The 23,967-nt window shown below is 42.2% G+C and overlaps 1 protein-coding gene and 1 long non-coding RNA gene across 8 annotated transcripts in view; one reads left to right on the top strand and one right to left on the bottom strand.

Moving 5' to 3' along the window:
* The window catches only part of PLEKHA7 (pleckstrin homology domain containing A7), a 211,842-nt gene extending 211,454 nt beyond the window's left edge, over positions 1–388 (bottom strand). For 4 of the 7 annotated variants that reach the window (XR_006272039.1, XM_043482016.1, XM_043482018.1 and 1 more), the window contains exon 1: positions 85–387. Coding sequence is in view for 6 of the 7 variants with exons in the window: in XM_043482016.1 (XP_043337951.1) it covers positions 85–284 (200 nt within the window). In the remaining variant the exon portion in view is untranslated. Of the gene's footprint in view, positions 1–84 lie in introns of all 7 variants that reach the window. The other 3 variants (XM_043482014.1, XM_043482015.1, XM_043482019.1) reach the window with 2 other exon arrangements.
* Positions 5–21,126, top strand: LOC122449918. The gene is made up of 3 exons (XR_006272040.1): positions 5–136; positions 20,712–20,849; positions 20,993–21,126. It is a non-coding gene; the product is annotated as an uncharacterized LOC122449918 (long non-coding RNA).
* The last annotated feature ends 2,841 nt before the right edge of the window (positions 21,127–23,967 follow it).

Genomic DNA, 23,967 nt, shown 5'->3' with positions numbered 1-23,967 from the left:
CGCCGCAGCCGCTCCGGGGGCGCCCGCCCGGCCCGCACCCCCGCCCCGCGCCCCGGCCCGCGTCCTGGCTTTCCCGCGCCGCACTTGATGAAGAAGACGCGGCCGTCCCGGCACACGCCGTAGGACCAGTGCTCAGGTAAAGTGTCCCGCCCGACCGTCGCCGCCGCCATGTTCGCCGCGCGCGGAGCCGCCGCGGGGAGAGGAGGAGGGGGCGGGGGCGGCGCGGGCGGCGGGCCGGCGGGCTCGGCCTGCGCGGGCGCGGGCTGCGCCCCCGGGCGATCCATTCAGGCGCTGGTTCTTCGCGGCGCGGGCGCGCGGCCAGTGCCCGGGCTCGCCGGGTCCCGGCACCGCGGCGGGACTTCGCCGCCGCACCCGCCCTCCGCGGCGCGGTAGCCGCGGCCTTTGTCCCCGCGCCTTCCCCGCCCCCAGCCCGCCGCGTGCCCCTTGGCCCCTGAGGCCGCAGCGGGGCGGGGGCCGCCTTCGGGGCGAGGCGGGCCAACTCCTGAGACAGGCAGACTCCCCGAATGCCCCAGTGAAGCCCACCGGAGCCCCGCCACACAACTTTCCAGGAACTGTACTTCTTGTCTAAACCATCTAAACCTCAACAGGTTACTTCCATATTCCGAGCCCGGGTTTCTTCCACTGTAAAAAGTTAGCAGTAAATACCACATGGGTTAGGACGGTAGATCAAATAGCAGTGGTGCGAAGTGCTTAAATGGACCCTGGCACCTATACGTGCGGTTAATCCCGGGTCAGGCATGATTTCATTTTCCCAAGTTTGCAGCAGGCAGATGAAGCAGGAGGGTACGGGTCTTCCCCAGACACACCAAACACGGAACCCTGAAGATGCGGAGATTACGGGTCTCTACCTTCAATTATTGTCAAGTGATAGGTGCTGAAAGCCATGCTTCATCTCATCCATCTTTAGAAGCACAGACCCCACCCACCCCCAGGCAGGGCCTCTAGTCGGGGCTCTGGAAGCTGGTTTGTGTGGCCGAAGCCTTCTCATGTTCAGGTCTTTGCTCTCATCTCATCTCCTGAGGGTTCTCTCCCCAGACCTGTCTAAAGGAGACCCCTTACTGTTGATTTCTTTACTTCTGTGCACTTAGTTGACATTCTTATTTGTTTATTGCCTGTTTGTTGTATATTATCGAACACACCCACCAGTAAAATGTCAGCTGGATAAGAGGAGGTGCTTGTTCTGTCGCACTCACTGCTATATTCCCAGTTCCTGGAATAGTGCCTGACTGATGTATACAATAAATGCAGGTTGAGTGCATGAAACACACTCCATCCTGACTGCCCTACCCACTGGGAGTGGACAGAGAGGAAGATGGGCTCTGGGAAGGCTGTAATTGGTGGGATGAAACTCATGTAAAAGTGAAACTGTAGGCTTGATTCAGAAAGGAGCCCCACTAATAAGGACCTTAGTCGTGCTAGTGGTAAAGAACTTGCCTGCCAATGCAGGTGACATAAGAGACACTAGTTCGATCCCTGAGTCGGGAAGATCCCCTGGAGGAGGGCATGGCAAACCACTCCAGTATTTTTGCCTGGAGAATCCCATGGACAGAGGAGCCTGGAGGGCTACAGTCCATGGGGGGTTGCAAAGAGTTGGATACAACTGAAGTGACTCAGCAGGCAATAAAAACCTATATTATAGCACAGGGAATTCTACTCAACACTCTGTAATGACCTATATGAGAAAAGAATCTAAAAAGAATGTATGTATTTATAACTAACTCACTTGGCTATACAGTAGAAGCTAACACAACATTGTAAATCAACTGTACTCCAATAAAAATTAATTTTTTTTAAAAAAAAAAGAGGGAATTCCCTGGTGGTCCAGTGGTTAGGGCTCCATGCTTTCACTGCTGCAGTCTCAAATCTGATCCCTGGTCGGGGAACTAAGATCCCACAAGCCACTCACAGTGGCGAAAAAGAAAGAAGGAAAGGCATCCCAGACAGCTGGAATTCAGCTGGACCCTGAAGGACTGTCTCACTCACTGAGATTTGACTGAGAAGAGAGCGCCGCTGAGAGGAGGGATGGGAGAGCAAACATGGGATTGTGGGAGGGGTATGAGGTATGAGAAAACCATAAAGGTACCCTTCCTTGGGAACAGACAGTAATGTTGGGGACGGAGCCCCATATAAGATAAAAAGAGGGAGTCGTGTGATAGCGGAGGACCTTGAACACCTGTCTCAGAGGGCCTCCTGCCTTTCAGGAGACTCGAGCAAATCACAAGGGGAAAGCAGTGTCTTTGTTGTTAAACATTAATTTAAAAGAATGTATTAAATGGGCAAAGAACATGAACACTCAGTTCACAGAAAATACTTTTAAACAAATGAAAAAATATTCAACCACCTCATAGGAGAGGTAAAATGCAGATTTAAAATAAGGTAAGATTTTTTAGTATCAGACTGACAAAAGTGCACATTGTAAAGAAAGACATTCTTTTGTTTGTTTGTTGTTGGTGGGACTATAAAACGGTTGTCTTTTTGAAGGCAATTTGGCAACAGCTATTCTAATTTAAGTGCGTTTTTTTTTTTAATACATGTACCTTTGCCCTAGCAATTCCACTACTAGAAATTTATCCTACATTAATGCTCACACAGGGGCACAAAGACATGTGTAATAGCGTATTCACTGCAATAGAGTATTCAATAGTTACAAAAGACCAAAAACAACCTAAGTGTCTATCCCCCCAAAAATGGGTTTGTATGGTGACAGATGTTAACTAGATATATTGTGGTGATGTTTTACAATAAATACAAATATTGAATCATCATGCTGTAACCTGGAACTAACTCAATGTCGTATGTCCATTACACCCCAGTTTTTTAAGTGGGTTGAATTATGCCATACTCCTAAAATAGGATGCTATACAGCTATTTAAAAGAATGAGATAGATCTCTATGTACTAGTGCAGAATAGTCTCTGAGATATTAAATGAAATGCAAAATGCAGAACTGTGTATGTGATATGCTACTATTAACATATAGGGTACATCATGGCTGATTATTTGTATCCCATCTTCAACAACAATATGGCATCCATCCACAGAAAGGAGTGCTTTTATGGGAGCTGTGGGACCCAGCATCATATGCCGAGGGACCCAAGAGGAGTCTTACCTACATATAGTTCAATCAATACCTTGATCCCAGCTTGTGGACCCTTGAGGGGCCTATGAACCAACTGTAGCCCCTCTCAGACACAGTCCAGAAGTCATGGAAAACACTGTCGTAGAAAATCACCCACAGACAAGAAGGTCTTCATGGAAGTTCAGGTTTGGTGTGAAATTCCAACACACCACTGGAGCAAAAAAATACAAATCTGGATGCATTGAAAAGGGAAGTTAGTAAAAACTAGAGAAAGGAGATGCTCTTTCAAATGCAAAGAAAGACAGCAACTCAAAACTTCAGGGAACATGAAAAATCAGTGAAACATGATACCACCAACAAATCACAATAATCCTCTAGTGACCAATGTCAAAAACATGGAGATATGCAATTTACCCAATAAATAATTCTAAATATCTCTGTTTAAGGAAACTCAATGAGCTACAAAAAAACTCAGAAGGACAATTCAGTGAAATCAGGAAAACAATTTATGAACAAAATGAGAATTTAACCAGATAGAAATAAGAAAAATAATTTAAAAGGTAATCACTTTATAGTGTAATAACAGTCAAATTATAATGCTGTACCAGAAAACTTAAAACAAAGAAAAGAAAAGAAAGAACCACAAAGAAATTCTGTAGCTAAAGAATACAATGAAATTTTTAAAAAAAATTTCAACAGAGAACATCAACTGCAGAATGGGTCAAATACAGGAAAGAATCTGTGGGTTAGAAAATAGGAATTTTGTTAGGAGAATTGAAAAAAAGAAAAAATAGGAATTTTGACATTATCCAGTCAGAGGAGAACAACAACAAAAAGAATGAGAAAGAGTAAAGAAAGCCCACCTCATCTATGGGGTACTATCAGAAGAAATAATTTGTGAATTATTGTAGTTCCAGATGGAGACAGGGGCAGAAAGCTTTAAAAAAAAAAAAAAAGTAATAAATAAGGAAATCCCTGGCAGTTCAGTGGTTAAGACTTAGTCTTCCAGTGCAGGGGGTGCAGGTTCAATCCCTGGTCTGGAAGCTAAGATCCCACATATCTGGCGTCCAAAAACCCAAAACATTAAAAAAAGAAAAAAGAAGAAGCAATATTGTAACAAATTCAACAAAGACTTAAAAATGGTCCACATCAAAAAAAAGTTTGAAAATATTAAAAAACAATGACTGGTGGAAATTCCCTGGAGGTCCAGTGATTAGGGCTCTACACTCTAATTGCTGAGGGCCCAGGTTTGATCCCTGGTCAGGAAACTAAGATCCCATAAGCTGTGCAGCTGAGCCAAAAAATAAAACATATTTAACAAAGTAAGTCAGAAAGAGAAAGACAAATACCATATGATATCACTTATATGGAGAACCTAAAATACAACACAAATGAACATATTTACAGAACAGAAACAGACTCATAGACATAGAGAGTAGATGTGGTTTCCAGGAGCAGGGTAGAAGAAAGGATTGGGAATCTGGGATTAGTAGGTGCAAACTATTACGTATAGGATTGATAAACAACAAGGTCCTTCTATATGGTACAAGGAACTATATTCAATATCCTGTGGTAAACCATAATGGAAAAGAATATGAAAAAGTGTGTGTATATATATACATATATATATATATATTTGTGTGTATATGAGTAACTTTGTTATATAGCTGAAATTAACATTGTAAATCAAATAAATCAACTACAATAAAATTTTAAAAATCAGTGCAATTCTATATACTAACAACAAAATGTCTGAAAAAGAAATAAAACACTTCCATTCACAGTAATGTCAAAAGCAATAAAATACAGAGGAATAAATTTAACCAGTGTTGTGAAAGATCTGTGCAGTGGAAACTATAAGATTTTGACAAAAGAGAACTGAAAACACAAATAAATGAACAGATATCCTGGTCATGGATCAGAAGAATTAATACCTTGAAAATGTCCACAGTACTCAAAGCTATATATAGATTCAGTGCAATCCCTATCAAAATTCCAATAGCATTTTTCACAGAAATAGAAAAAATAATCCAAAAATTCATATGGTACCACAAAAGACCCTGAGTAGCTGAAGTAATCCTGTGAAAGAAGAACAAAGCTGGATGGATCACACATTCTGATTTCAAACTATCTTACAAAGCTACAGTAATTAAAACAGTATGGTACTGCCATTAAAATGACACAAAAAAACAATGGAACAGAATTGAGAGCCCAGAAATAAACCTCACATAAACTGTCAACTAATATTTGACAAGGGAGTCAAGAACACTCAGTGGGTAAAGAACAGTCTCTTCAGTAAATGCAAAAACTGGACAGTCACCCCAGAAGAAAGAAATTGGACCCCTGTCTTAAACTACTCACAAAAACTAACTCAAATGGATTAAAGACTCAATCATAAGACCTGAAATCATAAAACCTGAAGAGAACATAAGAAAGAAGCTCCTTAAAAAGAAAAAAAGAAAGAAGCTCCTTGACACTGGATTTGGCAATGATTTTTTAGACGACACCAAATGCATAAGCAACAAAAGCAAAAATAAACAAGAGTACATCAAAATAAAAGCTTCTGCAAAGAAACAGTCAATTAAGTGAAAAGGCAACCTGTAGAATGGAAGAAAATATTTGCAAATCATATATCTGATAAAAGGTTAATATCTAAAATATATAAGGAGCTCCTACAAGTTGATAACCAAAAGAAATTAAAAATAGGCAGAAGAACTGAACAAACATTTTCCAAAGAAGATATGGGCTTCCCTGGTGGCTCAGACTGTAAAGATTCTGCCTGCAATGCAGAAGACCGAAGTTCGATCCCTGAGTTGGGAAGATCCCCTGGAGAAAGGAATGGCTACCAATTACAGTATTCTTGCTTGGAGAATTCCATGGACAAAGAAGATATACAAGTGACCAAGATGGTCAACGTCACTAGTTATCAGGGAAATGTAAATCAACACCACAATGAAATAACACCTCACACCTGTTAGGATGGCTAGCATCAAGAAGACAAGAAATAACAAGTGTTGGTGAGGGTGTGGAGAAAAGGGAACCTTTGTGCATCGGTGGGGATTTAAATTTGTATAGTCACTATGGAAAACAGTATGGTGATTCCTTAGAATTATCTTATGATCCAGCAATCCCACTTCTGGTATATACTCGAAGGAAATGAAATCAGGATCTCAAAGAGATACCTGCACTCTGATGTTCCTTGTAGCATCATTCAATAATCAAGATATGCAAACAACCTAAACTGTCCATCTATGGATGAATGAATAAAAGTTGTGAGATGTATGTATTTTAAAATTTTAGCCATGAAAAAGAAGGAAATTCTGCCATTTGTGACAACATGGTTAGATCTTGAAGGTATCATGTAAGTGAAATGTCATACAGAGAAGGACAGATATGGCTTAATATCACTTATATGTAGAATCTAAAAAAGCCAAACTCATAGAAACAGGAAAATGGTGGTTGCAAGGGGCTGGAGGGTGGGGGAAGTGGGGAGATGTTGGTCAAAGGATACAATTAACCCAGTTATTATATAAGATGAATTAGTTCTGGGGATCTAATATACAGCATGGTGATTAGAGTTAACAGTACTGGATTATATACTTGAAAGTTGCTAAGAGACTAGAGTTTAAATATTCTCACCACAAAAAAGAATTGGTAAATATGAAAGGTGATGGAGGTATGAACCAACTGAACTGTGACAATCATTTCACCATGTGTAAGTATATCAGATCAGCACATTGTACTTGTTAAACTTACACAGTGTTATATGTTGATTTTATCTTCATAAAACTGGAATATATATATATGTATATTTATATTATGTGCATATATATAAGTTACAGTCCCTAGATGAAAACACAAGAAAAAGATTAAAGTGACTGTTTTAGTGACAGCAGTAGGAAGAGATTTTTTCCTGTGTTCCTTTTTGTACTATTTGATTTTTTTACCATTTAAAACCTATTTATAGGGACTTCCCTGATGGTCCAGTGGTTAAGACTCAATGCTTCTACATGTTTGATCCCTGGTCAGAGAATTAAGATCCCACAGACTGTAGCCAAAAATATATAAGTAAATAGCTTTTAAAAAAGAAAGAAAGAAAACCTGTCTGTAGAATTGGCAGTGAGCCAACCCTGAAGTGGCTGAGGCCTGCTCGTGGAGTCTTGTTGGAGATAAACAACCAGATTCCTTCCAATGACTACTTAGTGGATTTCCTGCATGGATTCCTCCTCGTGAGAGGGTATACCACGCAGACTACAATGAGTTGCCCCGATTTCTGCCCCAAATGGTCACACTGAAAAAGCCCCCTAGGCTCAGTTGGGATTTCACATCTGAGTAGGAAGGGCCTCCCAGCAAGGCATTTTCATCTCCAAGGTGATTCTTGACTCTGATGCACTGTGAGCAGGACTTCAGGAAGGGGCCCAAGTTCTAGCTGTGAATGATGTGGATTTCCAGAATGTTGAGCACAGCAAGGCTTCTGAGATCCTGAAGACAGCTGGTGAAGCCAGCATGCCTGTCTGCTTTTTTTTTTTTGTACAATTATCAACATCGAAAAGAGAGGACTGTGCACTAGAGCATTGCAGCCCACAGCCCTCCGCATGGAATCTATGACAGGCTGGCTAGGCCCCTGCACAAACACTGGGGAAACTATACTCTTAGCCCCTCCCCGACCCAGTGGAGTGGGGAAGATAGGGAGACAGACCATGCACTGAGTCAGCCAGCCAACTGCATTACCCAAACTGTGCTGCACTTTCAGTTGCCTAGTTTTCTAGGTGACCTTCAGTCCCTGAAAGGAGAAAGATGATTATGTCCAGGTACAACTTAGCCTGTGGAGAAGTCTGCCAGAAAAGGCAATTGACATTTGTTGAATACTATGTGTTAAGCCTGGCATGCTGCAGTTCATGGAGTCACAAAGAGTCAGACACAGCTTAGCAACTGAACAACAAATGTATTAGGCACTTACATATGTCATATTTTCATTAGATTATAGAAATCAGTAAAAAACGAATCTTGGGGGCCTTCCCATCCTATATGACTAGTTTCATACTCTTTGGAAACTCCACTGGGACTCTGCTTTTTCTCTCTTACTCCCCCCAAAAGTAAAATACATCATTGAGAGGGAAAAATACATCTGTATATTTATGGATAAAATAATGCAATTCACCAAGAGATCTAATAAGAGGTACAATGGAATTATGTATGTATACATAACTCAATAAATATCAGAAGATGTATTTGAGAAAACCATCACTCATTTTAAAAATTATGTTAGAATCTAAATGAAAAATAGTGACAATATCAAATGCTGGTGAGTGTACAGAGAAACTGTCTCTCTCACAAATTGCTAGTGGGAATGTGAAATGGTATAGCCATCCTGGAAGACAGTTTGGCAGTTTCTTAAAAAACTTTAGATTCACTTACTGGATGTCCCGGCATTCTCACTCCTGAATATCCCAGAAAAAATGAAACATATCCACATGAAAACTTGTATGTGATTGTTCATAGCAACTTTTGGTAATAGCCCCAAACTGGAGAGTCCCTTGAACTGCAAAGAGATCAAACCAGTCAATCCTAAAGGAAATCAATCCTGAATATTCATTGGAAGGACTGATGCTGAAGCTGAAGCTCCAATACTTTGGCTACCTGATGCGAAGAGCCGACTCATTGGAAAAGACCCTGATGCTGGGAAAGATTGAAGCCAGGAGAAGGGGACGACAGAGGACAAGATGATTGGATAGTATCACTGACTCAATGGACATGAGTTTGCGCAAGCCCTGGGAGAGGATGAAGGACAGGGAAGCCTGGCATGCTGCAGTCCATGTGGTCGCAAAGAGTTGGACACGACTGGGTTATTGAACAAAAAACCAGACTGGAAACAGACAAATTGTCCTGTAGTAGTTGAATTGTTTTAAAACTGTGGTACATCTATACCATGGAATACACTTAGTAATAAGCAGGAACACACTGTTAATACATAACAATTGAATAGATCTCAAGGCATTATTGTGAGTGGAAAAAAAAGCCAATCTGAAAAGATCACATTATCTGATCCCATAACATTGTCAAATTTTTTAACTTACAGACATGGAGAACTGATCAGTGGTTGCCAGAGGTGAAGGAGGGTGATGGGAAGGGGACAGATGTGGATAAAGGAGTGGCATGAAGGAGATCTTTGTAGTGATGAAATGGTTTGTATCTTGATTGCAATGGTGGTTACACAAATTGATAAAATGACAACAGCAAATTCCCATTGGCTATGTATTTTGGGGCTCTGTGACAATCTAGAAGTGTGGGATGTGGAGCGAGAAGGAAGGGAGGTTCGGGAGGGAGGGGATATGGGTGTACCTATGGCTGATTCTTGATGTATGACAGAAAACCACAAAATTCTATAAAGCAAATATCCTTCAACTAAAAAAGTAAGTGGCAATAAAGTAAAATGACAACAGAATGAAATTGCTGTATTCTGTAGACTATAGAATAATGCACACATACATTGTGCCAATGCAGATTTTCTAATTTTGATATTGTCCCACAGTTACGCAAGATGTAACCATTGGTAAACCTGGGTGGAGGGTAAATACAGACTTCTTTACTGTCTTTGCAAACTTCTGTTTGCAATCTATAATTATCTCAAAATAAAAAATTTAAGAAATGCTTTAGAAAATTACAAATAACCAAATGTTTCTTTTGAGAGTATTTCTCTCAGACACACACAATTTTTTTTCTTTTTGGCCACACTGTGTGGCCCAGGGGATCTTAGTTCCCCACCATCAGTGGAAGTATAGAGTCCTAAGCACTGGACCACCAGGGACCACTGTGTATGTGTGAGTCCTGGCATACACATTCTTTAACAATGAAACATTTAAAGATATTCTCATTAAAATGAACACTTTTAAAAAAAGAACAAGCATACCTATAGTGATGCTATTATTAATATTGTTTTAGAAGTTCTTGCCAATACAGTCAGACCTGAAACAGAAATAAAAGATTTAAGTATTGAGAAGGAAATAAAATTTTCTTCATTTGCAGGCAATAGGGCATAATGTCTTAAAACATGGAGAACCTCAAACACTTAAAATTAACAAGGGAACTCAGGTCCGGGCTAATATCACAAAATTAATAGTTTAATAAGCAGTTGAACTCTTTCCCCCATTATAATAGTAGCAAAAATATAAACAATTTAGAAATAAAGAAAATATATATGCAAAAGAAAAAGCATATGCAAAACATATCTGTAAAGATATGTAAATATAAAACCTATATTTTACCTATCCGTAAAACCTATATGATGAAAACTGATAGTCTTATAACAACTTTGTTTTAAACTTGTAAGTGTAAAAACAATAAAAGCAATACATGTATTCTAATTGTTTTCGTAAGATTTAGAAATTCTAGCAATTACTAGTAACATAATCCAATGAATTATTAGGAAAAATGCTTATATATTCTAGCTCCATACTACCTCAAACAATAGGCATTGGCCACTTGAATTGTAGCTAGCCTGCTTTGTCTCAATTGATATGTGCTCTGAAGAATAAAATAGGGACTTCCCTGGTAGTCCAGTGGCTAATAAGACTCCACGATGCTAATGCAGGGGGCCTGTGTTTGATCCCTGGTCAGGGAACAAGATCCCACATGCTGCAATTAAGATTCAGTTCAGCCAAATAAATAAATATTTTTAAAAGAATAAAATACACAGCAGATTTTGAAGACTTAGTATAAAAAATGTAAAATACCTCATTCTTTAGTCAGTTCGGTTCAGTTCAGTCACTCAATAGTGTCCTACTCTTTGCGATCCTATGAACAAACCCAGGTTCATGAACCAGCACGCCAGGCCTCCCTGTCCATCACCAACTTCTGGAGTTTACCCAAACTCATGTCCATTGAGTCAGTGATGCCATCCAACCATCTCATCCTCTGTCGTCCCCTTCTCCTGCCTTCCATCTTTCAGCATCAGGGTCTTTTCAAATGAGTCAACACTTCGCATCAGGTGGCCAAAGTATTGGAGTTTCAGCTCAGCATCAGTCCTTCCAGTGAACACCCAGGACTGATCTCCTTTAGGATGGACTGATTGGATCTCCTTGCAGTCCAAGGGACTCTCAAGAGTCTTCTCCAACACTGCAGTCCAAAAGCATCAATTCTTAGGTGCTCAGCTTTCTTTATAGTCCAACTCTCACATCCATACATGACCACTGGGAAAACCATAGCCTTGACTAGACAGACCTTTGTTGACAAAGTAATGTCTCTACTTTTTAATATGCTGTCTAGGTTGGTCATAACTTTCCTTCCAAGGAGTAAGCATCTTTTAATTTCATGGCTGCAATACCATCTGCAGTGATTTTGGAGCCCCCCAAAAAATAAAGTCAGCCACTGTTTCCACTGTTTCCTCATCTATTTGCCATGAAGTGACGGGACCAGATGCCATGATCTTAGTTTTCTGAATGTTGAGCTTTAAGCCAACTTTTTCACTCTCCTCTTTCACTTTCATCAAGAGGCTCTTTAGTTCTTAGTTATTTATAATAACTAACTTATTAGTTATAACTATAGTTATCACTTAGTTCTTAGTTATTTATAACCTCATTCTTATTTATAATGGTTACATGTTGAAGTAATAATATTTTGGATATGTTGGTTATATGAAATATATTATTAAAATAGTGGTTATTAGAGAAGTTCAAGTTAAAATTTTGTGACTCACATTAGATTTCAATTAGACAGTGTCTTCCTAGCTTTTTCCTTGTTTTTTCCAGTTTTATTGAGATATAATTGACATACATCACTGTGTAAGTTTAAGGTATACAGCATAATGATTTGACTTAAACACATCGTGAGGTGATTATAATATGTTTAATAAGCATTCATCATCTCATACGATAAAAATTTTTAAAAATACAAAAAAGTATTTTTTCTTGTGATGAGAACTTTTAGATTTTACTCTCAATTTTCATACAACAATGTTGTATATATTTATTATGTTGTACATTATATCCCCTTATTTGTCCTATAAATGGAAGTTTGTATCTTCTGAGGGCCTTCGTGGAATTCCCCTTCCTCCCACCGCCTGCCTCTGGTAAACACAAATCTAATCTCTTTTCTATGAGTTGTTTGTTTGTTTTTGAAGTATAATTGACAGAAAACACTATGTTAGTTCCTGTTATAGAATATGGTGATTCAATATTTCTATACATTTCAAAATGATCACCATAGTAAGTCTAGTTACCATCTGTCACCATACAAAGATATTACATAATTATTGACTATTTTCCCCACGCTGCACATTTCATGCCTGACTCAGTTATTTTGCAACTGCAAATTTGTACCTCCTAATTTCCCTTACTTCTCTCTCCTCTACCGGGGTCTCCTCCCCGCCGGCAACCACTTTTTTGTCTTCTATATCTGTTTCTGTTTTGTTGTCTTTGTTCATTTGTTTTTTAGATTCAACATATAAGTGAAATCATACAGGATTTGTCTTTCCCTGTCTGACATACTTCATTTAACATAATACCCTCTAGATCCATCCATATGATCAGTAATGGCAAGATTTCATTCCTCTTTATGGCTGAGTAATATTCCATTGTATTTATATACACCACATCTTCATCCATTCATCTATTGGTGAGCACATAGGTTGCTTCCATATCTTGGCTAATGTAAATAATGCCACAGTGAACACAGGGGTAAACATATCTTTCCCACTTCGTGTGTTCATTTTCTTTGGAGAAATACCCAGGAGTGGTATGTACTTATTGCCATTTTGTTAATTTGAGGGTTGTTTTTGTAGTTCTCTTCTGTTCCTTTCTTCTTCTTTTGCTCTCTTCCCTTATGATTTGATGATTATCTTTAGTATTATGTTTAGATTCCTTTCTTTTCTGTGTGTATTTGTTATAGATTTTGGGTTTGTGGTTAACATGAGGTTTATATATAGCAATCTTTATATGTATGTTATTATTTTAAGTTGCTGATCTCAAATTTCAGTGTGTTTTAACAACCTGCATTTTTACTCTTCCACAGTCCCCCCCGACATTTACTGTTTTTGACATTACATTTTACATCTTTTTGTTTTGTTTATCCCTTAACTACTTATTGTAGACATAAGTGATTTTATTGCTTTTGTCTTTTAACCTTCCTCTAGCTTTATTCTGATTTATTATCTTCACTGTACCAAATAATAATAACAATGAAAAGAAAAAAATCTCATTGGTAAAGGCAAATGTACAGTGAAGATGCTTTGACCATATGGACCTTTGTCAGCATAATCAAAGCATTTTCACTGTACATTTGCCTTTACCAATGAGGTTTTTTCCTTTTCATATTTTTAGTTGTGACCTTTTCTGCTTAGAGAAGTCCTTTTTAACATTTCTTACAGAGCTAGTTTCATGGTTCTAAACTGTTAGCTTTTGCTTGTCTGTCAGACTTAGTGTGATTTTGTACACCCTTTGAGGGTGGAGTGTCTTTCCTACAGCTCTCTGGCTCTTCTGAAAGCAAGCCCTACTGGCCTTCAAAGCCAAATGTTCCAGTGTCTTGTCTCCCTGGTGCAAGACTCCCAGGTTGAGGAGCCCAATGTGGGGGGCTCAGACTGCTCACTCCTTGAGGAAACCTCTGCAATTGTAGTTATCCTCCTGTTTGAGGGTCGCCCGCCTGGGGATCTTGACTATCCTGTGACTCCACCCCTCCTAGCTATCTTGTTGTGGTTCCTTCTTTACATCTTGAGTTGTAGAAGACCATTTCTGCTAGATCTCAGGTCTTTCTCATCAACAGTGCCCTGCAAATAGTTGTAATTTTGCTGTGCCCAAGGGAAGAGGTGAGCTCAGGGTCTTCAGACTCTACACCTTAGCCATGCCCCCATTTTAGCTTTCTCATATCACACTTTCATGTACCTATAGACCTTACTGCTTATTAGAATTACTTGGGAACTTTAACAAAAATCCCTGTACCCTACCACAAGCAATATAATTGGTATTGGACTTCCCTGATGGTCCAATGGTTAATTGTCCCTGTCAATGCAGGGGACATGGGTTTGATCCCTGGTCCGGGAAAATTCCACATGCCACAGGGCGACTAAGTCCGTGTGCCTCAACTACTGAGCCCACATGCCCTCGAGCCTGTGCTCTTCAGCAAGAAAAGGCATCACAGCAAGAAATCCAGGCACCATAACTAGAGTAGCCCCTGCTTGCCGCAACCAAAGAAAGCTTACAGGCAGCAATAAAGACCCAGTGCTGCCAAAAATAAATAAATAAATCATTAAATATGTATATAAAAAAATAATTGGTGTTGGTGCATTGGTATGACCCTAAAATGCCCAAGGTGATTCTAATGTACACCCAAGATTAATAAGCACCACTACCGACTATCAAGCACCACTACAAAGCCATCAGGCCTAAAGAATTCTTTTCCAAATTTTTCATTTTATATAATTAAGAAAAGACTCTCCACAGGCTAAGAAGTACCATTTGAATTCAGCGTAAAGACATGATGCCAGTTCCATTCTGGATCTATACCTCCTGTAATTGATCAAAACAAGATGTGAATTTTTCCCAGCCAATTTCCTTAGCCATGGCAAATTTCTCAGTTTATAAACACAAAGTAATAATTTTTTTAAAAAAGTTTTACATACTCTTTGTCTTTGGCTGAGTATAATTACAAATATTTGAACTGGATGGAATTTAAAACACAGAAAGCTTGTGTGGTTTCTCACCTTTTCTGATCATAGCATCTCTTGAAGGTAGTCAGGGCAACAGTTTTTAATCCTCATTTTGAGAGGAGGATACAGATGCCCACAGAGAGCAACTGGGTCTCCTAAGACCGTGTGGCTAGTAATGTGGCCTGGCCTAGACTCCACCAGCACACCTCTTTACATCTGTCCAAGGGCCTTCGCAGCCTAATTATCAGGACAAATCACCACTACCTGTGGTAAGAAGAGCTTTTGTCCAGAGGCTTCCCTGCTGGTTCAGACAGTAAAGAATCTGCCTTCTATGCAGGAGACCCACGCTCAATCCCTGGGTCTGGAAGATCCCCTGGAGAAGCAAATGGCAACCCACTCCAGTATTCTTGCCTTGAGAATTCCATGGACAGAGGAGCCTGCTGGGCTACGTACAATCTGTGGGACTGCAAAGAGTCGGACAAGACTGAGCAACTAACACTTTCACATTTCCTTTCTCTTGACTGGTCCTAGGGAAGGACTATATATAGGACAGTCCTGCTTATAACATATCACTAAGCCATCAGCTTTTAAAAAAAATATTTTATTTATTTGGCTGCACCAGGTTTTAGTTGTGGCATGTGAAATCTTTTAGTTGCAGCATTTGGAATCTAGTTCCCTAACCAATGATCAAACCTGGACCCCCTGTATTGGGAGCATGGAGTCTTAGCCACTGGACCACTAGGGAAGTCCCTAAAGAGCTTATTATTAGTATATGGCCCAACAAATAGAAGGTGCTCAATAAGTAAAAATTCCTTTCTGTCTTCGACTCATTTACTACCACTTCCCTTTCTTCCCTTGTCCCACCCAACAGTATCTTCATCTGTGCATTTGATCAATACATATTAATTCAATACATATTATATGCCAGGCACAGATCAAAGGGTGCTTACACCTGTAGGTGTTTGCATAAAACAAATACCATCCCTCCTTGCCTGCATGGAACATCTAGTCCCCATCTTCACATCTGGCAGTTCTGACCTGTTAATTCCTGCCTCCCTAGCTCTATACAGGCCATCCCTCCACACAAGCCTAAAGCAGCTTTCCCACTCTATTCCTTCAGAATCTGACCTAAATTCTTCTCCATGGAGCCTCTGAACCCTCAGGGACACTCTCAGCCGGAGGGACTCACTAGAGCCTCAGCCAGCTTCCTGCTGCCCTCTGGTGGGACTGCATGGGACTCATGGTCCCACTAAATCTCTGGGAACTGCCGCTCACTTGGGTAGGCAGGCCCAAGAGACCTGTGTCCCCACAACCTACTAGCTTTCCCTGGACCCTGTGGCTCAAGGCTGGGATCTGTGTGACCCTGAGTCAGAGCCAGAAGTGTCCCAAAAGCCATTACTATCAGAGTCAGTACTGTAAGGGAGGGCAGTGATACTGGGGGGTGTGTGTGTGTGTGTAAGGGCAGTGATACTGGGATGTGTGTGTGTGTGTGTGTGTGTGTGTGTGTGTGTGTGTGTGTGTTGGCATGGGGCAGGGCTTCAGGTGAAATACCTTTAATAGAACTCTTTCATTCTTTTACTGTGTTGTTTGCTTGTTTTTTTAATATCTTGTATTGTGTTGTATTGTTCAGTAGCTTGGTCGTGTCTGACTCTTTGCAAGCCCATGGACTACAGCATGCGAGGCTTCCCTGTCCTTCACCATCTCCCAGAGTTTGTTCAAACTCATGTCCATTGAGTCAGTGATGCCATCCAACCATCTCATCTTCTGTCACCTCCTTCTCCTCCTGCCTTCCATCTTTCAGCATCAGGGGCTTTTCCAGTGAGTCGGCTCTTCGCATCAGGTGGCCAAAGTATTGGAGCTTCAGCTTCAGTTCTTCCAATGAATATTCAGGGTTGATTTCTTTTAGGATTGACTGGTTTGATGTCCTTGCTGTCCAAGGGACTCTCAAGAGTCTTCTCCAACACCACAGTTCAAAAGCATTAATTCTTCAGTGCTCAGCCTTCTATATGATCCAACTCTGATATCCTTTCATGACTACTGCAAAAACCATAGCTTTGACCATACAGACCTTTGCCAGCAAAGGGATATATCTGCTTTTGAATGTGCTGTCTAGGTTTGTCATAGCTTTTCTTCTAAGAAGCAAGCATCTTTTAATTTCATGGCTACAGTCACCATCTGCAGTGATTTTGGAGCCCAAAAAAGTAAAGTCTGTCACTGTTTCCATTTTTTTCCCATCTATTTGCCATGAAGAGATGGGCCTGGCTGCCATGATCTTAGTTTTTTGAATGTTGAGTTTTAAGCCAGCTTTTTCACTCTCTTCTTTCACCTTCATCAAGAGGCTCTTTAGTTCCTCTTCACTTTCTTCCATTAGGGTGGTGTTATCTGGATATCTTAGGTTATTGATATTTCTCTTGGTAATTGTGATTCCAGCTTGAGCTTCATCCATCCTGGCATTTCACATGATGTACTCTGCATAGAAGTTAAATAAGTAGGGTGACAGTATACAGTCTGATGTTACTCCCTTCCCAATTTGGAACCGGTCCATTGTTCCATGTCTGGTTCTAACTATTGCTTCTCAGCCAACATACAGGTTTCTCAGGAGACAGGTAAGGTGGTTTGGTATTCTCATCTCTTTAAGAATTTTGCAGTTTGTTGTGATACACACCGTCAAAGGCTTTCACATAGTCAATGAAGCAGATGTTTTTCTGGAATTCCCTTGCTTCTTCTATGATCCAACAGTTGTTGGCAATTTGATCTCTGGTTCTTCTGCCTTTTCTAAATCCAGTTTGTACATTTGGACATTCTTGGTTCACATACTGTTGAAGCCTAGCTTAAAGGATTTTGAGCATTACCTTGCTAGCATGTGAAATGAGCACAAATTTGGAAAACTCAGCACTGGCCACAGGACTGGAAAAGATCCGTTTTCATTCCAATCCCAATGAAAGGCAATGCCAAAGAATGTTCAAACTGCTGTACAATTGCACTCATTTCATTTTTATCTTGTACCCAAAGCAATTCATACTCTTACATAAACATCAGAAAATAGAAACATGCAAAAGAGAGATTTACACAGCTCACATAATCCCACCTAGAGACCATTTCTGCTCACATGTGGAGCAGGAACACAGGGGAAAGGGGCACTGGGCCAGCAGCTGTGTGACCTGAACAGACCCCCTTCTCAGAGCCTCACGTCATCCATACACAAAGCAGTATCTCAGTGGCTCAGCCAGTAAAGAATCCACGAACCAAGCACCCCAGTAAAGGGCCTCCTCTGGCTTTCTTCCTCTGTGACTCTGAGTCCATAGGCCCAAGCAGTCGTCCCCTCATCAGTGAGACCTTTAGACAGTTACAACTTCCAACTATTTTAAATATTGAAAAGCAGTAAGGTAGGCTAAAGCAAATTACAATTAGGTTAAAAAAAAATCCTGAAAAAGTTCTGAAAATGGACAAAAATGCTTAAAAACTATCACACAGTTGAAAATTGCCTTAGGAAGCAAAAAAATTGCAAACACTATAGGAAAAGAAAAAAAAACAGCAACTGGGGAATACTCATTTTTGATCAGGTCATTGTTTCAATCAAAATGTTGTGTCCACAAAAATGCTTTTAGAAAAACTGCTTTCAGCACAATGCCGTGTCTCTGTGTGAGGTGGCCAGGAAGAGCTTCCGTCTAGCATCCCATGTCCTTGGAAGAATTTTGAGATCCCTGCTCCTCGTGAACAAGGACGAAGTTTGAGATCCCCGCTCCTGGTGAAATAAACGTCAGACCAACTGTGGACCGCAGGTACCAGGCAAGCACTTACTGATTCCCTCATGTCAAGCTCTGTGCTGGGCACTGAAGACTCCAGGCAACTGGAAGGTCCTGCCATCTTCCCTGGGCAGGGCCACAGCCAGTCATAGAAGACAGACAGACAGACCCGTCCACACATGACTCCAGTTCAGGGTGAGACAAAGTGAGAACTGGGAGTCATGGTAAGTGTAGAGTGGCCGGGAGCCCGCTGTCCTGCCCCTCTACTGGCCAGGAAGCTGTAGAAACTCGGCCTCCGCATCCTCAGTAAAATGTTCCTGCCTGTTATTTTTGCTGTGAAACACATTATCCCAATACTTAGTACCTTAAAACAATCACTGAATTATTCTCAGGATTCTTCAGGTCAAGAATTCAGATAGGGGACTCCCCTGGTGGTCCAGTGGTTAAGAATCTGCCTTCCAATGCAGGGAACACGGGTTCTATTTCTGGTCAGAGAACTAAGATCCTACCTGCCAAGAGGCAACTAAGACTGAGCAACACATCTACTGAGCCTGGGCGCTACTAGAGGAAATCCCGCGCCATGATGAAGATCCTGCCTGCCGCAACTAAGACCCAGTGCAGCCAGTCAGTTCATTCGCTCAGTCGTGTCCAGCTCTTTGCAACCCCAGGGACTGCAGCACGCCAGGCCTCCCTGTCCATCATCAACTCCTGGAGTTTACTCAAACTCATATCCATTGAGTCGGAGATGCCATCCAACCATCTTATCCTCTGTCGTCCCCTTCTCCTCCCACCTTCGATCTTTCCCAGCATCAGCGTCTTTTCAAATGAGTCAGCTCTTCGCATCAGGTGGCCAAAGTATTGGAGTTTCAGCTTCAACATCAGTCCTTCCAATGAACACTCAGGACTGATTACCTTTAGGATGGACTGGTTGGATCTCCTTGCAGTCCAAGGGACTCTCAAGAGTCTTCTCCAACACCATAGTTCAAAAGCATCAGTTCTTCTGTGCTCAGCTTTCTTTGTAATCCAACTCTCATATCCATACATGACTACTGGAAAAACCATAGCTTTGACTAGACTGACCTTTGTTGGCAAAGTAATGTCTCTGCTTTTTAATATGCTGTCTAGGTTGGTCATAGCTTTTCTTTCTTTTTTTTTTGGGGGGGGGGGTCATAGCTTTTCTTCCAAGGAGCAAGTGTCTTTTAATTTCATAGGAATTAATCACTACAGTCACCATCTGTAGTGATTTTGGAGCCCCCAGAAATAAAGTCTGTCACTGTTTCCATTGTTTCCCCATCTACTTGCCATGAAGTGATGGGACCGGATGCCATGATCTTAGTTTTTTGAATGTTGAGTTTTACGCCAACTTTTTCACACTCCTCTTTCACTTTCATCAAGAGGCTCTTTAGTTCTTCTTCACTTTCTGCCATAAGGGTGGTGTCATCTGCATATCTGAGGTTATTGATATTTCTCCTGGCAATCTTGATTCCAGCTTGAGCTTCCTCCAGCCCAGCGTTTCTCATGATGTACTCTCATGAAGTTAAATAAGCAGGGTGACAATATACAGCCTTGATGTACTCCTTTTCTTATTTGGAACCAGTCTGTTGTCCCATGTCCAGTTCTAACTGTTGCTTCCTGACATGCATACAGATTTCTCAAGAGGCAGGTCAGGTGGTCTGGTATTCCCATCTCTTTAAGAATTTTCCAGTTTGTTGTGATCCACACAGTCAAAGGCTTTGGCGTAGTCAATAAAGCAGAAGTAGGTGTTTTTCTGGAACTCTCTTGCTTTTTCTATGATCCAGCAGATGTTGGCAATTTGATCTCTGGTTCCTCTGCCTTTTCTAAATGCAGCTTGAACATCTGGAAGTTCACAGTTCATATACTATTGAAATGCAGCCAATAATAAATATTAAAAAAAGAATTCAGATAGGCTGTGGCAGGACTGGCTCAGGGCCTTGGCTGAGAAGGTTGGGTGGCTACAGGAGACTTCAGGGCTGGGCCACGAGTCATGTGGAGACACCCTCACCCAGGTGCCCAGGTAGTACTGGCTGGTGTCCCGGCCTCCAGCGTGGCCGGATTCCAGGGCACCTGCACATGGCCTCAGCTCTCTCAGCTTGGAGGTCTCAGGGTCAACCTTCCTACCCCCTACCTGAGTGTCCCAGGTAATAAGACTTTTCTGCCCTAGCTTCAGAAGTTCTGAAGTGTCACTCCTTTTGAATTCTTTTCTTTAGAAGCAAATCACAGTCCTGGCAGATTGATGGGGAGGATGACTAGACCCCAGCTCTTGAGCGGAGAATGAAGAGTGTGGGCCTCCCCTACCCAGCACGGGGCCGTGGACCTGAGCAGAGACCAGCTAGACATGGGTGGAGGTAAGATGGGAGAGAAGCTGAACTTGTCTCTCCTGGGGCAGTTTCACTTGATTCTGACTTCAGTTTCCCTGAAGACTCTACATCTTCAGTCCAGAGCTTTCTTCTGAGCTTCAGACATGTATGCTGATGCTCTCTATTAATAGAGTGACTCCCAGAATTAAACGAGATAGGACTTCCCTGGTGGTCCAGTGGATAAGAATCAGCCTGCCAATGTGGAGGACACAGGTTCCATCTCTGGTCCAGAAGATCCCACATGCTGCAAGGCAACTAAGTCCATGTACCACAGCTACAGAGCCTGCACCCTAGAGCCTGTGCTCCGCAACAAGAGAAGCCTGTGCACGGCAACTAGAGAAAGCCCATGCAGTTATGAGGAGCTAGCACAGCCAAAAAATAAATATTTTTTAAAAAAGAATTAAATGAGATAATATTTATAATGTCTTTAATGAAATGCCTCACACATGCAAGTGTTCCTTGTTACTTATTATTTGACCTAGTTGGATATTTTATAGACAGTTCAAACTCAACATCTCCAAAACTGAACTCATAATGTGCTGTTCACACCTGTGCCCACCCAGAGTTCCCTGTCTTCTTGAATAGACCTCCACCCCTCCTCCTGCCCATGCCAGAGACTGGCAGTCATCTTTCATACCTCTGTCTCTTTTACTCCCCACATCCAACCCAACCCCAAGGCTTGACAGGTTTGCTCTCTAGATATTTCTCCAACTTCTCCACTCTTCTCTCTCTATAATGATACCTTAGTCCAAGCCACAGTCATCTCTGCTTTGGACTCTGGCCTCCTCTCTGGTCTCTCAAATTCACTAGGTCCAGCTCCCCTTCCATTCACCTTCATCCATTCTCCAACCAGTGGGCAGCCAGAATACTTTAAACATGTAAAGCTGATGACAGTACTTATGCTGATTAAAACGCTTTATCCTTGTTGCTCTAAACAAAAGATGTGTGTGCTCAGCTGTGTCCGACTCTTTGTGGCCCCATGGACTGTAGCCCCCCACTCTTACCCCCCGACCTCCCGGCTTCTCTGTCCATGGAAGTTTCCAGGCAAGAATATTGGAGTGAGTTTCTGTTTCCTACTTCAGAGGATCTTCCTGACCCAGGGATTGAAACCACATCTCTGGCATCTCCTGCATTGACAGGCAGATTCTTTACCACTGCACCACCTGGAAGCCCTATTTGTCTATTCATCATGTATTTACTGCCATATCTTCACCTGTGTTTTAGTCTTGCACATGAGGATGATGCTACTTTTCTGGTCATGACAGATAAGCAGCATGTGTTTGTGCTAAGACGTGTTCGGCTTTTTGTGACCCCATGGACAGTAGCCCGCCAGACTCCTCTGTCCATGGGGCTCTTCAGGCAAGAATACTGGAGTGGGTTGCTGTGCCCTCCTCCAGGGGATCTTCTCAACCCAGGGATCCAACCGATGTCTCCTATGTCTTTTGCACTGGCAAGCGGGTTCTTTACCACTTAGTCACCTGGGAAGCCCAAACAGCTCCTTTCAAAGGCCTATGAAGTCCTGTGAATCTGACCCCTGCCTCCCCACTTCCTTCTCCAACTCACTGGGCTCTCTCTGCCAAAAGGCCTTTATAAAGGCTATTTCCTGTGCGTAGAATGCCCACTACAATCCCCCCTCTTCACTCCCCCTTACATCTCAAGCTCAAGAGCCACTTCCTCAGGGAAACCTTCTCTGCCCCCTTTGGTGAAATTCACCCATCCCACCACCACCCTCGGGCTTCCCTTGTGGCTCAGCTGGTAAAGAATCTGCTTGAAATGGGGGAGATCTGGGTTTGATCCCTGGGTTGGGAAGATCCCATGGAGAAGGGAAAGACTACCCACTCCCATATTCTGGCCTGGAGAATTCCATGGACTGTATAGTTACGGGGTTGCAAAGAGTCAGATACAACTGAGCGACTTTCACTTTCACCACCACCCTCAGCTCTTATAGCACCAGGCCTGGCTCCTCTGTAGCACTTGCTACCATTGGCACCTGCATTTGTATGGTGATTCTTTAATATCTCTCCCCTCCAAAACCCTATAGGCTCCATGAGAGCAGGGACCATATTGGTTATGCTCACTGTTATATCTCAAAGCTTAACGTAGCATTTGACACATGGTTCAGTAAATATTTGTTGATTGGAATGAGGGATGGATGGATGAGAGAGGAGACGGGACAGGGCCATTGTTAGCATCTCGAAAGATGCTGCTGAATGAAGAAATAAAAGGGCAGATTGGGCAGAGCCCAGGAGATGACTCACAGATACAGCTGATTTTCCAACCTTCAGGCAGGTGCCTGAAAGGAATCTGGTATGATGTAAGAAAAAGCGATTCAGTCAGGACTGGAAACACATCCTCCCTGCCCGAGGGCCTCTCTTTGAAGGTGCTGGAGACTTGAAGAGTTTCACCTGCTTTAGTTTCAACTCTTCCCGCTTGAAGAGTTTCACCTGCTTTATCATGGCACTGCCAGGGACAGGGCTTGGAACCTTTCTGGTCCAACCTCCTTCTTTTCTCTAAGGATCAGCCAGGCAGTGAGACTTGCCAGAGTTCACACAGCAGCCCTGGGGGGCAGTGCAGAGATGGAGAAGGCCAGGCTCAGGCACCAGCAGCCTGGCTCCATCCCGGCTGTGCTGTGTGCAGACTTCCCGTCCCTGGCTTGTGCCCCTGCCGTACAGGGGACCGAGCCTCATCACCTAAAGGGCTAACGGACCACACCCCCAAGTCCCAGTGCAGCGTCCTCAGTGACGCTCCTGCCGTACTCATCAGATGACCCCTGACTGCCGTTCCCAGCCCCAGCCACTCCTTATCTTGCTTTCAAAGGTCAGAGACCTGTCCTGCCCAGACAGTAATCCTTCTGCAATGTTGAGCCTGTCACACCTCAAGCTGCTTAGAAAAAACAGGAAGAAATGAAACTTTGTTTCTAAAATCTGGCATCCAGCCTTGGTGGGTGGCCTCATGTTGGCCCTGTGACCTTGAGCACAGGACTTTACCTCCATTTTACAAGAAGAAACTGAGGCAAAGAGAAGTTTAATAATTTCTGAGGTACAGGGTTGCCGTAAGGGTCCAGTGAGATTATGGAGGCAAAAGTGTGATCGTAAGGGCTCAATCC

This window comes from Cervus canadensis, chromosome 11 (assembly GCF_019320065.1).
Source record: "Cervus canadensis isolate Bull #8, Minnesota chromosome 11, ASM1932006v1, whole genome shotgun sequence".
Lineage (NCBI taxonomy): Eukaryota > Metazoa > Chordata > Mammalia > Artiodactyla > Cervidae > Cervus > Cervus canadensis.
The sequence above is the reverse complement of the archived record's forward strand: the minus strand, read 5'-3'. Positions and strand labels throughout refer to the sequence as shown.